The sequence below is a fragment of the Wyeomyia smithii genome, chromosome 2 (assembly GCF_029784165.1).
Source record: "Wyeomyia smithii strain HCP4-BCI-WySm-NY-G18 chromosome 2, ASM2978416v1, whole genome shotgun sequence".
Taxonomy (NCBI): Eukaryota; Metazoa; Arthropoda; class Insecta; order Diptera; family Culicidae; genus Wyeomyia; species Wyeomyia smithii.
This window is the reverse complement of record NC_073695.1, coordinates 74,734,311-74,751,384: the sequence shown is the minus strand read 5'-3', so window position 1 is coordinate 74,751,384 and position 17,074 is coordinate 74,734,311. Positions and strand designations below refer to the sequence as shown.

Here is a 17,074-nt window from a genome sequence, read left to right as displayed (position 1 = left end):
TTTAATTCAAGTTACACCCTCGAAAAGTTGCTTTGCATTCAAATCTATTCATCATATCCGAAGTACTTCGATGTGTACAAATGTGTGTGACCAACCTCAGGTAAGAGAGCTTCGTAGCCGCAAGGTTACAGAGTCCGCTTTGATAAGCGAGTGGTCGTGGGTTCGAATCTCAGTAGAATCAGGCCATTTGGTTGTCAAAGGACTTTAACATGGGTTCATTCTCAGGCTCTCTACTGCATACCCTTCCTCAAGCTGAATTCTATAGAGTACCCATGCTGACTTTAATCCTAACAAAAAAGTCCCTCTTATAATAAAACTGTTCTGAGTAACGTCTAATAGTTCTCTTCAGGGAATTGTAATTATGACGCGGTCTTGGCTGGAGGAACGAGGTTTCGATACGACTCCTTCCTCTTGACAAAAAATATAAGTCCTACTTATAATAAACCTGACCCGAGGTGAAGCATTGAGTGCCTCTTCAGGGAATTGTGATTGTGACGCGGTGTTGGTAGGAGGAACGAGGTTCGATAAGACTCCTTCCTCTTGACGAAATAAGTCCTTCTTATAATAAAACTGGTTTCAGAAATATTTACCCTCTACAGGGAATTGTAATTGGCGATATTGGCACGAGGAACGAGGTTTCGATAAGACTCCTTCCTCTTGACATAATAAGTCCCTCTTAGAATAAACCTGGCCAGAGAGGAACGTTAGGTGTAGCCTCAGTTCAGGCAATTGTAATTGGGCGATATTGGTAGGATAGAAAAGAGGCTCGGTATAGTAGAGCAGTAAGCTTGAAATGTAAAGATAAACTCTCACACACAAGCACGGATATAAATTAAAAAAAAAAAATAAATAAAAAATAAAAAAAAGCGTATCATTCACTTCAATAGTGATACTGCCAATAATATGAAGTGCGGAGTACAGAAAATACCTGGGGCAATATCACAATAGATCAAAACGTCTCTGGTCGCAGTGATGAGTCCACACAGAGAAAAAAAACCTCAGGTAGTATGGGGTTTGTCCCACTAAAAACTCTCCAGTCTCTCAGCATAGAATACTCCCTGAGACGACCGCTAGATATTGCTTCAAGGAGCGGCTTTCATGCTTTGTGCAACCTCCAGGCTCTACCAAGTTTCCTAGCTAATTAGCTAACTAACAGTTAGCTAACACTAGTGTGTCGGTGGTCAACCTGTTGCCTGCTTTGCAACTTAAGAATTATTGGAGAGGCGACTGCACAAACCGCCCTCCAGATGTTCGGGTCTTCACACATCCTCCGAACTAGGTTGTCCGGAGTAGTATCTGGTCCGCTCACTACCATCATGTCGCTCCGCGCACGCGCAAAACGGGGATATACGAAGAACTCCGTGGCTCCATTGCGCCTCCCGACCCATCTGGATACTACCGGATTAAGTCGGTGCGTACATCTACCCCTTGCGAAATTGGACCATTCCTGCTGCCATCTGATAATCGAGAATGATCTTATTGTACCTCGTATGCCCCTTGTGTCACGTTGGTCAAAGCATTCTACGTCCTCCCTAATGGCTATGCTGATAGGCATCACGCCGGACAGGACGCAGATTGCGTCGTATGACACTGTACAAAACGCACTCGCAACCCTCAGGCACATGACCCTGTAGGTACCTTCCAGTTTACCACGGTGACTGCTAGTACCTAGCGCCTTGGACCAATCTGGGCACCCATACCTTAGTATGAGCGAAACCACGCTGGCAAGAAATTTACGCTTTCTGCCATTCACCGCTGAGTTATTCGACATCATTCGAGATGCAATAGCCGTTAAAACCCTCTAGCAAGCATAGTTGACGTGACTCTTAAATGTGAGCTTATCGTCAACCATAACCCCAAAGAGCTCCAAAGACAACTTTGAGGTTATGGTGCAGTCTTCTACTCTGACCACCGCCTGTTGCTCTGATTTGCGGTTATTCACAACCGTAACCTCCGTCTTATAATGCGCTAACTCCAGTTTCCTGGAGTGCATCCAGTCTTCGACCTTGCGTATACAGTGCTCGGCCGTCAACTCGACCTCCTCGATCGACTCGCGTAGACCTCTAGCGTTATGTTGTCTGCAAAGCCGACGATCACAACTCCTACAAAGAACTTGATTTGTAACACCCTCGTCGTACATGGCATTCCACAACACCGATCCCAGGATCAGGGCCGCCGTCGCATTATTTTCCCGAGTGGGTAGTTATAGTGAAGGCGTAGCCGAGGGATGGGGGGGGGGCACCTGCTGATACCTGAACATAATTTTGCGAAAAATCTACACTGCAATAACAATAGGGTGCCAATGAAATGTTTGAGAGAAATTAGATTTTTGAATTTCGTTCAGTAGTAATGTTTGCATTAAAAAATTGACTTTTTTAGGTGATAGAAATAGACTTTTTTCTGTGATAGTTTGCATTAAAAAATGGACTTTTTTCGGTGATAGAAAAAAAAACAAGACAGTTAATTGATTTTAATGAATTTCCCATGGAAGGTAATTATATAGACTCACTTGCAAAAGCAATTCCACGCCCGTGCGAGCGGCTTTCTGTGAGTTTACCAGAACATTCGTCATGGTGGGGGAAAACATGTGTGCAGGCATGTTTTTGAGTTCTTTCTTCGTTTTATTCGGCAATTCCTTCTCAATTTTCGCGTCAAAATTGTTGGAGTAAGTCTTACGCTTCTGGTTTGACTCTGGATGGGACGCAGCTGGGGAACGTTGGGTGGGTTGGCCGACCTGGGTGCCGCATCAATTTTCAGCCGCTTCATCTCCTCCAACGATTGCATCGAGTAGTCGACTCCAGATCCGGCCAGAGCGCCTCGTCTCCGCCCCTGTGGTATTTCTTAATGAACGATGCAACTTCCGGCAGGCACTTCGTACTATAAACTTCCCCGTTCACGGCCAGTACAGAGCTTCTCGCTGATTGTCAGCCACAGCAGCACCTTCTTTGGGAACTTGGTGTGTGAAATGAATTTTACTCCAGAGCTCACTCCCTTCGGGGGGAAGTAAAATACGGAGTGCCCTGCTAGTCGTTGCCATCCAGGGTGAGATAGGTCTCGGCGTCGACCACCACCATCACGTCGCGATTCGCCGGAAAAAACGACTCGACCATCTTATTCAGCCGCTGACACTGCGTCATTGCCTGCAGCTCCGAGACCAATGGACGGGACTGCCGCTCTCTGATGTCCATGTTCGCCAGGTACTTTTCCACTGTTTGGCCGGTTGCACCGAACTCCCGATCAAGCGTACGCAGCGATGTAGCCACTTTTCTCTCAGTCTTTCTCTTCAGCATCCTTTGGAGCTTCTTGTCGCTCAGGGTCGTCGACCTTACGGAACCGGTCTTTCTTTCGATGCTCTGATTATAGTCCAACAGTGCCATAATGTTGTAGATACCGGAACAAGCGTAACCGGCGTCTCTTTTCCGTACGATGTCCGTTTTCGACGCGGTTGGGCACCGTTCTTTGATCGCGCACACTTCTGAACGGAGTAGCTTCACTGTTTTCTCCATTACGGTTAGAGTTCGAGTCAATTTTTTTCTGCTGACTCATGGGTTACTATGATTGATGCTGCAAGGGTAGTTTCGTCAGTGCGTGTAAAGGTAAACCCATGAATAATCGGCATTTTTGAGCATTTTTTTAATGCAAACGTTAGGGTTCAACAATTTTGTCTTCTCGAAAAAAGTCTCCATCCAAAATTTGAGCTTAATCGCACTTCTGATGAGGTTTCACTTACAGTCGTGAAAGTCTTTCATTTTGGATCAACCTGAAAATGCACAAGAGTAGTTCTTGAAGTTTCCAAAATCGATTTTTTATAACAAATCTCTTAGAAATGCATGAAATGCGCTTTGAGGCTCTACTTCCCGAAGTCCGATTGAGCTCAAATTTGGCATAGGAAATTTTTACGAGAAAACAAAACTTTAGAACTCTACCGTAAATGAAATTTAGAACTCTATCGTAAATGAAACAATTGAAAAAAAAAATCTTTTATCCTTAAAACTTTATAACTGTACATAAATTTGTAGATTTATAATCGAAAGATCTGTCACTCGCAACATTACATTATTTTTTGGTTTCGTCCGAAAGTTCCGTGTGGGTAAGTACCCACATGGATATTTTTCGAGTGGGTACTATTACCCATACTACCCATACTAGCCACATGAAACGCCGGTCCTGCCAAGGATAGAACCTTGCGGAACTCCTGCCTTAATCAGGACGCACTTCTGACCCTCCTCCTTTTTGTAAACAAGTACTCGATTCTGGAAGTAATTTTCCAGAATCTTGTACAGCGACACCAATACATGTTGTCGTGATCCGGAGGGTAAGCGGATGCTTGAGAAGTCGTCTCGACGCTGTTTATTGGTAGTCCACTAGCAGTCAGCGGGTTATCGGCTGCAGCCTGCATTGGTTCCGGTTAAGTAAATGATGAAGCATACCATGCTTGCATCAACCCCGGTACCGGCCTCTAGCACGCAGCATGCCAATCCCGATCGCGTTCTCCACTTCTGCTTGGCTAGAGTAGCCATTGCGTCCATCGCTGTTGAAAGTATCCGCAAGAATGAATCTTTTCCCAAAAGCGCGTTTCTTTTATACGCTTTCTAAAAAGTCACCAGTTGCAGAATGTGGAGCATATGTGTATCTATTTCTCCTCACAGTTGCTGCATAAGAAGCACATACAACTATACAATTTTTTTTTGAGTTCTGCCATTCCCGCATCTGCGTATACGCTGCTGGTTGTTTATTTCTCTAAGGCAATGCATATATTTGTAGGGAGGTTCAATTTATAGTTCTAGACTAGGAAAACTAAACAAATTAATGTACGATTATTTATTTTAATTTTTTCATTTCATACACTACATGTCAGCACCACACATGGCTGTTCCTGAGCACAAGCGCTCTTGAACGCATTCTTCACGTCTAGCGTGAACTGCCCGAAACAGCGCGGAGTTTTTATCGCCAGCCTGATTGCCAGATTAGGGATTCCAACCGATCCCGGTGCCTTGCTCATCTTTAGGGAGTTCCTCATTCGTAACCATTACCTTTCCCTCGATTTCGACACGACTGTCGTCGCTCACGGATAGGATGTTCGGGAGGTTGGCCGACCATCCCTGGTCTGTGTCTGAGATACTGGAACGTCGGACGTAAGACTCGACTGCTGGAGGCCAAGGACTGGACTAGGGGCGTGGAAAGTCCCCTGATGATACGCACTTCATCGCACTCTTTAGCATCGATCTTGCAGAACCGAATGCTGCGCGGCGCTCTGTCCTCTGTTCTTCGTTTCGCGCACGCTGCATCCTAGGCTATCGCGTCAGTCCACCAGTAAATCGCTTCCCATTTCTAGATTGGCGAGTCCTAGGTATGCTGGTATCTCACGCCCGCGAAAGCATGACAACTAGTGGGTCAGCTGTCGGGCGGAGCCAACTGCCCCTTCGCACTCTCGTTTCATTGCCTCTTAAAATTTTCAGGCTTCGAAATGGGATGTCTTCCACCCGCGGACGGTCGGAGTGTTGGCTCTACCCGTCGCTTGTCGCCGTAATTTGTTCCCGACGTTGGCCGACGTAGGTTGAGCTTTGCCAAAGCCTCCAACAAGATCGACCCCTCTGGTTCGTAAAGCAACTTCCCCACTCAACAGCCCAAGCGTTGAAGGCGCCCGCCAACACCAACGGCGTTAGGCCCGTTAGCTCCATTGGTTAACAGGTGTGACCATCTGGGTGAATCTTTCGGTAGACCAACGTGGCGGAGCATAGTAGCTGCAGTAGAACACTCCGTTCACTTGGCAACCACCTACCCTTCTTCTGAGGTGGAAACAACCTCCTAAACCGCTATACTGGACTTATCCACAAGCCAGGTACCGTTCCCGGGAGGTATAAACACGATGGCGATGTCTGACGACTCACCGGCTGGACACCTAGGGCTTCCCATAAAGTGGTTAGCATTCCGTTTTCTAGCACATACCATTCACATGAGACTCCCCGCAGTCCTTAACTTTATGGCCTGCACCACTACATCGCCTGCATAACTTACTCCTATCGGACCCCTTGCATGTCCAGGACTTGTGTCCTCCTTCGAAACATGTTGTGTGAGGAGGTATGTATGTGTTCATATGTGATTTGACAATTTATGTTGTGAATTTATGAGTTTACTGTTGGTTACCAAAAATTTGTTATTCAGAGAGAAAAATAAATACCGCAGAGATTATCAGGTTGCCTTTTCTCTCATTAAAGATATTTTAAATGCCTCCTTGGAGGGCTCTTTGTAAGAGTATTATCAGAAACTTTTCCCTGTATATTAGAAACAAGCAATTCTATTGGCGATTTAACGCAAAACTAAAAACGACTGTGCGACTTCTGGATTTGAATTTTAGATCTAGGAAAATTATGATAGATTCAATTTTTAGCCAAGGCTGCTATACACAGGAGACTGTTTTTCGTGCGATATTTGCGTAAAATGGATGTTCTTGGCGTCAAAAAGAACACAGCTGGTTAGAAACTTTAAGCAGCATCCAGTAGACTGCTTACTGTCAAGAAATTACATATGAAATTGCAAATATATGAGATTTCTTAGTTTTCTTAGTTTAAATTTATCGTTTAGTAAAAAAAAATCTAAATTTTAAAAAGTTTCCCACTACGTAAACTTGTGATAACTCACTGCAAATAGAATCTTGATAGGTTAAAATGCTGCCTACAAATCACCATCATCATTTTTACTGCAGCGCAAGCTCTCAGTTGAACAGTCATTTTGATCGCCCCCCGCTATTTATAGATTCTTATTACAAAACAAACATGTAAAAACACGTGAATTAATACCCGGGTTTTGGAGATTTTGTATCAAAAGAGTTCAACATAATAAAAGTTGCTGTATACAGTCCTTATTTGTTTTAAGAAATATGATACAAAATGAAACCATAATGCATTTGGCATCCCTGCTTGTATTATTTTCTAGAGATCCTCATAGGGAGAGATAAGCGATGAAAAAAACCGCTGATTTGGCAACTAGGTTTCACATATCAGAGGTGCCAGATCTCTTCTCAAAGCGCAATATTCACTAACTTTTTTATTCGGCTCGTATAACTGATGGTGACGGTGGAAGTCCTGGGGAATAATAAAGTGCATCACTAAAACCGTGAAGGTGTTAAATTTTATGTTTATGTTTAATTTTCATCATTAATCTGTAGATTATACAAAGGGTTTGTGAACCACCAGGTAAAAATCACTGTGATGAAGGCACTTTGGAGCATTCTCAATTCATGTTTTAGCAATAAAACATGAAAAACGTGTAAAAATGAATATATTCTTTATTGAACCTTATTGCAATACCTTTCAATGTGTTACCTTTCTTGTTCGTTTGGCTCGAATTTTGACATGTTCGTTTGGCTCACAACACTTTCTTCGCATATCTCTCCCTCTGAGTATTGCTATTATTTTCTGCGTCCTGAGCAAAACAAAACAGAATAATAGTAAAGAATTAAATTGGCAAGTTATTATACACTTTGGAGCCTTTTCAATACATTATTAAATGCTTAAACCTATATAAAAAAAACAGCTCTAGCCACTGTGTCCGGACATTCGACATTCGGCTTAATTATTCACTGAAATTGTTTGCATAAGTTTAAACCGGTTTACTTTTCTTTGCGATGGTCTTCGGGAAGCTGGATTGGAAGCGGTAAAATAAAATCAGATTCAAATTTTTGGGAAACAAAGTGACAACAAGAAGAAGCTATCAAGAATCCAGGTACATACAACAATGTCGTGGTGCTGGTAGTGGAGATCCACCCACGCCACTGATGAACTGTGAATGGTATTTCTGTTGACCGATGGTTTGGTTTGAGCAACAAAACGGCCATCCGGCACCACAGACAAGTTCAGTTCATTGGCCGTACGCAAGACGGTCAGTTCCAAAGTGCTGTCCTAAGGAGCTCCTGGGTTTTGTGTCCTCTAGTGCTCCTAGGTTTTGTGTTACACACTGTAAGTGGGACCAATTGTGGCTAGCTAATTTTTAAAGGGTGAGTTTCAAAACATAATCGATTATAAAAATATAATTAATTATTAATAGTTAAAAATATAATGAAAATTTGCTTATTAACAATGTTAAAGCGAAGAAATTGCGTCAAATCTTGCTTTCTTTTATACCGATCGAAGAAACGTATGGATGAAAAATTCAGTATATCCGCAATCACCATATCAGAGCGGTACGAGTCAGTTTCACAGTGATATTGCAATATAGCCGCCTTTCATTATAATTGTTTCCTCCCACTCCTACTTGACTAGACACTGTGCGGCTGAGCCTCGCATTGCGTGGTGTGCTTTATATTTGGACTCTTGCAATCGAAAGTGTTTCCAGTGGTCGAAGACCGACAGTACAATGTATAGGAATCACCTATTTTGTTGAATTGTAGTAATAGTTGTAGGTAACAGCCGTCCGTTAATGTAAATTATTTGTTCAAGTTTTTTTTGTTTATTTTGTTATCGAAATCTCAACGAAATGAAAATGCCCTACCCATGGGTGGAGGACTTGACGGTGATCTGTCAAGCGTATTTCCTAACGCAATTTTTGATTAGACAACTAATAATATAAATAATAATTTTTTATTTTATTTTTCATGCCCAGCTGAATAATATAAATAATAATATAGTAATAACATAATAGTAACAACTCAATATTCAATAATCACCATAATAGCATTCGTTATGTTTGATTACTCTTGACTTATCACACCGCTGGTTTTAGTCTCGCATGACCTAACAAAACTAAATACTGGCGGGGTCGGTAGGGCTCAAGCGAGGTTTATACTAACCCTAACATTACTAACAAAACCTCGTGACTGACGTCCACCCATTGCACTCATAGATATAAAGTAGCATTACTAACCCTTCTAATTTCTCTCACAACTACTACTACTACTCATATTATCATTTTTCTATATATATACATGTGTGTGTGTGTGTTTTTTTTTTCTTCACTAAATATCAGCTATTTTAACTGCGCGAATTTCTTTATTCCCATATGTCAATCCCAGTTGCAATCTGCTGACTGTCGGAACGTTTCTTTTTTCTCTTTGATTCGACCCATTATCGCGCATTTGGCACCTCAAAAATAGCATCGTAACTTTTGTTAATTTCGGTATACCAATGCCCCATGCATTGAACGTCGACAGCTGTCTGGCATGTCTTTCTTACTTGCGTCGTGAGTTGCGGGGTCGTTTCTTTATTCCAGGGGCGGGTGTGCTCTGACCCAGTGGAATAAAGAAATTCGTTATCAGTTGTACGTTTTTCCCTTTTTCTGCTAGAATGACTCTCTTGCGTCTATGGGTGGTTAAAGGGTTTAAAATATGTTGACAGCGTAAATGTGGATGTGTGTAGAATTGTACTGTTTGGTTTTGTTGTTAATCCACTCCCTTCTCTCTCTTTTTTTTATCGTTCTGCGGCTGCGAGATGAAAATTGCCGCAGTAGAACAACGAAAAGAACCAGGTACGTGACATAGGGCAGGAACGCGAACGGTCTTGCATGGGACATGTCAAAGAGAGCGATCGAGGACTGATGACGGCATGAATAAAGGTAGCAGACGTGAGGAGGAACGACCAAGAACACGAGGAAGACTGCCGACATAAGTACCAACGGTTGGATGGCTTGGAAAGGTATAGCCAACACTACTGTGGTATGTAAGGTAAAATCGGTAATATGAACCGGTGATAACAGGTACGTTCTTCATTCAAATCATATATTTACCGTTGGAACCTCCAGTCCAGAGTAAATTTGTTCATCTGTGACTTTGGTCTTGTCAGGTTGAATTGCTCCTGGAGGTTTTGACCTTACATTCATTATATAACTTGGGCCTAGTGCAACAGTAACCAATAAAACAATCCGAAACCAAAGTTGGAATCTATCAGATAGCCGTAAGGCTGCAGTGTCGAAGTAAGCAACATGGCTACGCTCTTCTGTAATGCTGTTAGATTCCGCTCAAAGTCCCAGCCTTAGATTCCAGCGTATTAACGCTACAGCTGGGCATAAAAAAAAAAAAAAATTCTCAACGAAATGAAATGAGAAGAATGGCACCAAACATTATCATTCTCCAGTTATCGCTATATGTCTTTGAATGCTAAGTTTGTTTGATTGATTAATGTTTGTCTTAAAATACGCTCCTGGAGATTTATTGTGTTCAGTTTTGTTTAGATTAGATAATAGAAGAACAGGCTGCTAGTCAGTATGCACAAAACTAATTTATAACTTTTGTTAATGTTTAATACAACTTTTATTTTACAGATAACTTTTATCTGCACAAAAAGATGAAGTACCTAACAGCAATTGTTGTGTTCTCGAGTTTTGTGGCACTCAACGGATCTTTTGCACAAGAAACAGAAAGGTGAGCCGACAATGCATGTTATTTCATATAGCAATAGTTCTTTCTATAATTGGATTTAACACTACACATCAGAGTGCTGTTCTTTGTGTCGGTGGTCTTGTGAGTAATTGCTATACTTGACAATCGCAGTAAGATAAATCGTACTAGTATTGAATTCACGCAGAATATAGATTAGTTCGAACTGGTCAAGTTGATGAGATAAGCAGATAATCAAAATAACAGCAGCTAAATACTATATCATACTTGTAGATAGATTCAATTGTTTGGTTCGCTGAGTTCGTTTGCTGCAGTTTGTGTTTATTGTTGCCTTCGTAGCAGTTGTAACCACTGGAATATACGTGGATGTAACTTATTCCGGGTTTGGTGAAACATTTCAGAGGTTATGATCTAAAAACTAGTCAGTACAATATATTGAGTAGTTATTTTTACGCGGTCAATCATGGATCACTTAATTTTGCTGTAATCTAATCATCATTTCTATTTGCGTTATACTTTTGCAGTGGGCCAGTATGGGGCTATCGTTGCGTGGATAGTCGCTGTGAGAAGGTGGCTCTGGATTCAAATGATACTGACCGGGAAAAAGCGGTCAGCCTGTCGGTGTGCCGTCTCTATTGCAATGAAGTATTCGGTACCCTGTGGCCACGTCCAACGGGTGACTTCCGGTTGGGCAATAATTTGATTCACATCAACGTTTACGATGTTCAATGGCAATGGGATAAAGCATACGAATCGTTAAGCCGCATCTGGGAATCCAGTGTGCAACGATTCCGAGGACAGTTAATGAAAATGGTTCCATCTGGAAGTTCTCTGAAGAGCGGCGGTAAGCGTATGATTGTGAAAGTTACCGTCAGTGGAGACTCGCTGGTATTAAACTACGAAACAGACGAAAGCTATAAGGTGTCGATTAGTACAGCGGACTCTGGTAACGTGGCGGTGCATATTGATGCAGCTACATATTTTGGAGCGAGGCATGGATTGGAAACATTGGCACAATTAATTGTATTCGATGATATTCGTGACGAATTACAGATAGTGGCAGACGTGGAAATTAAAGACTCACCTGCCTACGTTCATCGAGGTGTTGCATTGGATACATCTAGGAACTATGTAGATGTAGGATCGATAAAACGAACTTTGGATGCGTTGGCAATGGTCAAAATGAACGTCTTCCATTGGCACATAACGGACTCGCAAAGTTTTCCATTAGTGATCAATTCTCAACCGATGCTTCATAAGTATGGTGCCTACTCGCGTAAAGAAATCTACACTGCCGAAGATGTTGCAGACATAGTACAGTACGCTTTGGTCCGTGGCATACGAGTCATTCCGGAGCTGGATGCTCCTGCTCATGTTGGTGAAGGCTGGGAAAAAACTAACCTCACCAGTTGTTTCAACTATCAACCGTGGGTTAAATACTGTGTAGAGCCTCCATGCGGACAACTCGATCCTACAAAAGATCTGGTATATGATGTGTTAGAAGATATCTATCGAGAAATGAATGCCATGTTTAGCCGCTCAGATTTGTTTCACATGGGAGGTGATGAAGTTTCGCTTGGGTGCTGGAACACTAGCGTGGAAATTCAACAGTGGATGCAAGCCAAGGGTTGGGACCTAAATGAAGTAGATTTTCTTAAACTGTGGAACTATTTCCAAACCAATGCGCTCGAAAGGCTAGACAAGTCGCTGGGAGAAAAACGTCCAATTGTTATGTGGACCAGTCGACTCACTGAGGAGCCATATGTAGATCAGTATTTGGATAAAGATAGATACATTATTCAAATCTGGACGACCGGGAACGATCCCAAACTGGCGAAACTGCTGGAAAAAGGTTTTCGAGTAATCATTTCAAATTATGATGCTCTCTATCTTGACTGTGGTTTTGCTGGTTGGGTTCAGGATGGTAACAATTGGTGTTCGCCTTACATTGGTTGGCAGAAGGTTTACAACAATGATCTGAAAGTAATGGGTGGCGCCTACTCATCACAAGTTCTAGGAGCCGAAGGAGCTTTGTGGACTGAGCAAGCCGATCAATTGACGCTGGATGCTCGTTTGTGGCCTCGATTGAGCGCACTTGCCGAACGGCTCTGGACTGATCCTCGAGGCGGATGGCAGCTGGCCGATTCGCGCATGTTGGTGCATCGTGAACGCTTAGTCGCCAACGGAATTGCCGCTGAAAGTTTGCAACCAAAATGGTGTTTGCAGAACGAAGCAAACTGTCCAATGGATCAAGGCAGATATTAGTAAACTGTTTACCGCTTTGCGCAACTGTGATTGTGACCACGGAAGACATCTCACTTTTAAAGCAATAACATGTACTTGATACCAGATTTTAAAACTGTTAAATGCATAATTTGCCAAGAATCCTAAGTATTCCTAAGCGCTAGTAGGTGCTGTCAACAAATTTAACAAACTAGAATTAGGGAACAAAATTTGAAAAAAATATTCGCAGCTTAGCAAATTTTCGTAAATTGATATTTTTCATGTACGTGTGTAGAAATAACCAACTAAAACATTTCGAAACATTCCAGATGATTCTAGGTATCAATCCTGTTAATCTAAACTGAAACTTTCAAGTATTAATCAACATTCAGCTTCCGAAAACTGCCGATTATGCCCGAGTCAATTTCTCTGGCAGAATGAGGGTTGTTTTCTTTCCATAAATTCATATAATGATCGGCATGAATCTCCATGTCATCCAAAGCCAACAGAAAATCCCGTTTCTCTTCTAGCTTTGCAATCATCTCTCGGTTGAGCAAGTCGACATCTATTTTTCCGCCGTATTCTAGAGGCCATAGCGATTCATGCAGTTGCGTCTTTGCTTCGTGGACCGTTGCGTGAACCTGAAAAATAGTTTTCACGTTACTAAACTATGACTTAAGCACAAAAAACTCACAATAATCCTCTCTTGCACTTTCCCGCTCACAAAAGCCCGTGCGAAATTAGCAATTGCTGCCGCGAATTTTGGTAGGTTGATCCAATTGATCTGTCGTATCCGAACCGGCATAGTTTTCATTAGGACCTGCAGTATCGAGCTGAGCTCCGTTAAACTGAACATTCCCACGAACTTCATCGGCATATCACTGTGATCCTCCCACAGGCAAGTACCAGCGATCTGGAATTCCTCCTCTTCCGACAGAACTTCCATCATCATCAGCACATATCTACATATCGACTGAGGTGTCACTTTGTCCACGTTGAATCGACTATAGCGAATCAGAATGGCCGTCCTCCCATCTTGATCACGACCCAAAACCACAAATGGCCCATCCTTCAAAATGTCATTCATTGTAGCCTCTAGGGGATCTAACTTGCGAAACCATTCCGGAAACTTCTGCCTGGCAACGAGATACCGCTCAAGCGCTTCCGTGGCTTGAGGAACGGAGAATTTCCGATAGCGCAGGAATTTGAGTAAAAATGTGTCATCGGTGCGACATGTTTTTATGTATGGATTTTTTTCGATCCACTCACGCATTTGCATCAACGCTTGTTCTCGAGTTCCTTCATCTTCACGCAGTTCCTTACGCGCCAGTTCGCGATACTCATTAGAAAGTGTAAAACTGTAAGCTTTAGCGTTAGAAGCCATTGTAAGTGAATGAGTGTGAGAACTGTAACTGATCACTAGTGGGGATATACTAGTTCGTTCGGGAGAAACTAGGATTATAAAATCGTAGCTTACCAAGCAGTACTGTGATAATTGACTACAAAGGTATCATTAGCTGTTTTTTTTCTGTGCTGCCCAAGCTTTGCTAAATTATCTGAATTAGTGTCTCAGTAATAAAAGACTGTGTTAATAATTAATTCATCAAAGCACTATTGTGTGAGATTTTTCTTTCACTTAATAATGTATGCATTCAATTCTATGTGCACGAGCTACACAGGGTTAACTTTGATTCCTACATTCTCCGAAGTCAAGAGCAGGTTAGAGTTATCTGGAAGCAAGGCGCAAAGTATTACCATTTGCTAGATTTTAATAAGTGGGACGTAGACACTCGCGATTACTAGCAGTATGCAGCGATTCGTTGTAATATAATAATATTGTAATATTCCACCCAGGGGAGTTGTTCTACCGGCATCTATTATTTATGCCACTACTGTTCCGAAAATTATTGATACAGTTTCATTCCTAAATAAAACAAAATATATAGGAGTATGTTGATAATTGTATTTTCAAGTACGCTTAATAATAATGTTTTCTTTCCAATGTTTTTTTGCGAGTTCTTTAACTTTTTTTTTCTTAGCACCACTTTACAAGCTTCTGCACAGTGTTTTCTCCGATCATTTTCACATCTTTCGGATATTTTTTTTTTAATTTTTCAACATTTTCCGCTGGTTTTATATGATTTCTTTCGAGACATTGTTGGATTTATATCACTCAGCGTATCTTCAGACATGACAGGAAGCAAGTTCGAGCCAAAAAATTGCACGAACTCTTGTTACGCTTTTCATTCAAGGATAACAACCATTTTTGCAAATACTTTTTCACGTAGATTCTACCATTTACTGTGTCAGTCGCAACAAAGATGACTAGAACAAGATACCTGACTCTTGCAGAATTCATCGGACATGATTGTCGCTGCGCGTGAGCTAAAGTCGAACTAATTTATACACTGTTAATATGATGTATACTTAACGTCAAAATTAACTGACGATACGGCCAAGACATGACTGCTGAAAGGTGAAACAATTTTTTCAGTATCCATGTGGACGACTGTACGGTGCTACCATCCGAAAAATGATAATAATGTATACGAATGTTTAGTTCTCAAACATGAAACTTTTCGGAAGAATCAAGAATTATCGGCGCATCATTTAAAATTAAGCGTACCATCAAAACTTCCTGATAACCGCTATGAGCACGCTCTACAGCCAAAGTTCCCCCCTTACCGTGGTTAATAAAGCAAAAATCGGGTGCCCCGGTGAACCCGACCATATCCAAAATGGTTCTGAAACCTGGCTTGCGACATATCAAACTTTAAGTTTTGGTAGACTTTGACCCTAAAATAAATATAGCCCCTCAATATAAACGCCCACTCTGACAGTCAATTTCACACTTTTCTTTCGTACTTTGAAGTGCAAAAAACATAGCAATAGCAAAGCAAAGCCTAGGTGCTACATTTCGATTCGGAACTTGACCTTCTGTTTGTTATACACAGACTTCGCAGCCAACTGTTTAGTGTACAGGATAGTTGCGGGGCTAGTGCTACTGACCCTAGCAGTCTCTCCCGAGCCATTTTGCGAAGAAAAATTCTAAAAATGTATTCATGTGTACTTCATTAGCAACACTTATGTAGATAATGAAAAAAATTTTGTTTTGGTTATAGGTGGAGTTGGGCACGACTTCTACTGCTCGCCGCGGAACAACTTTGAAAAAAAGCGGTTCACGGCAATCGCTGCACAGCCGCCATTTTGTAACAAAAATAGCAATAAAAATATGTTTTCTATTCTGCAAGAGTTGCTCAATCCGATGATATATTATTTCGTGAAGTTAAAAGTCAGTTGAATTAAAGCTTAATAAGTTGTTAAGCGGCAAAATTGATTGTTGAGATTGGAAAGTGTCATACGGAGGGCTGGTGTGCAGAGATGCGGCACTATCATGGCGAAGTCCCACATGCTCCTAGGTTTTGCGGACGACATCGACATTATTGGTATTATTGGTATCTCAAGAGGGAAGCTGCGATAATTGGACTAGTCATAAACTCTGTCAAAACGAAGTACATGCTGGCTGGTAGAGATGGATGGAAAATTCATTTGAAGTAGTCTACGAATACATTTACCTGGCTACATTGGTGACGTGCGGCAATAAGGTTAGCTGTGTGATGAGGAAGCAGATAGCGGTCGCAAACGGGACTCGTTACGGATTGCGTAACCAGCTGAAGTCCCGCAGCCTGCAAACCAGTACAAAACTAGCACTCTATAAAACACCAATTCTCTCGGTAGCCATCTATGGGTATGAAGCATGGACAATGAAAAACGCGGTTTTTTACGCGGATTCCGGAATTTACGCGGTTGTTTATGCGTTTTTTTTACGCGGCACGTATCCCCCGCGTAAAAAGCGACTTTAGTGTACACTATTTTTTAACGTTTTTTTTTTCAACCGAATTCAACATTACGAACTACAATGCTAACACATAATAAAAGTCCTTTTTGACGTAGAATACGTCTTACGGCAACAATTACAGGGACCCAATTTCAATATAGGGATCCAATTTCAAAACCGAAAACATCGAGAGCGTCACAAAAATTGTCCAATTTCAAACGTTTTAAACCCAGTCAGTTTCCAACCGATTTCTGTCATTTTTGCAGCAATCGATTGCAAAATGATTTGAGCACCCGTCCAAATGCAGAAAATTGTAATCTGATTGTTCAAACTATTGTAATATTGAAAATTGTTGAACATTGTCGAACCGCAAATGTCGACTTTTGATTGGTCGCTTGCTGCCTTTCCCTAAAAAGGACGACAGAATGGAGTACCTAGTTAGATGGGAATGCACTCTTCGGGCTATATAAGAGACTGTTTCTCCTCCAGCAAATCAGTTTACTAGCAGCAGGCAGCAGCAGCGGACATCGACACCGATGGTAGTAGGCGAAGTGGATCAGCAGCGGGCAACAGCGGCGGTGGTAGTGGTTAGCTGCGGTTCTTACCTCTTTCAGTTCGGCTTCCCTTTGATCTGAGTTGGACTCCACCAGCGGTAATCGAATTCAGATATCGTTGGGTGGATA

At 41.9% G+C, this 17,074-nt stretch overlaps 2 protein-coding genes across 5 annotated transcripts; one reads left to right on the top strand and one right to left on the bottom strand.

The window, feature by feature from the left end:
* Window positions 1-7,378: 7,378 nt before the first annotated feature.
* Window positions 7,379-12,839, top strand: LOC129723242 (chitooligosaccharidolytic beta-N-acetylglucosaminidase). 4 transcript variants are annotated; one of them, XM_055677332.1, is made up of 4 exons: window positions 7,379-7,996; window positions 9,476-9,629; window positions 10,255-10,354; window positions 10,855-12,839. In XM_055677332.1, exons 2-4 carry the CDS (start codon window positions 9,617-9,619, stop codon window positions 12,593-12,595), a joined length of 1,854 nt encoding a protein of 617 aa, XP_055533307.1. In that variant the 5' UTR covers window positions 7,379-7,996; window positions 9,476-9,616; the 3' UTR covers window positions 12,596-12,839. The 4 variants fall into 4 exon arrangements, with proteins under 4 accessions (XP_055533307.1, XP_055533308.1, XP_055533310.1 ...); XM_055677333.1 differs by lacking the exon at window positions 9,476-9,629 and having other exon boundaries at window positions 7,380-7,996; XM_055677335.1 differs by lacking the exon at window positions 7,379-7,996 and having other exon boundaries at window positions 8,408-9,658.
* LOC129723243 (retinaldehyde-binding protein 1-like) lies at window positions 12,315-15,532 on the bottom strand. The gene is made up of 2 exons (XM_055677336.1): window positions 13,248-15,532; window positions 12,315-13,194 (listed from the first exon to the last, which is right to left on the bottom strand). Exons 1-2 carry the CDS (start codon window positions 13,935-13,937, stop codon window positions 12,931-12,933), a joined length of 954 nt encoding a protein of 317 aa, XP_055533311.1. The 5' UTR covers window positions 13,938-15,532; the 3' UTR covers window positions 12,315-12,930.
* Window positions 15,533-17,074: the final 1,542 nt, after the last annotated feature.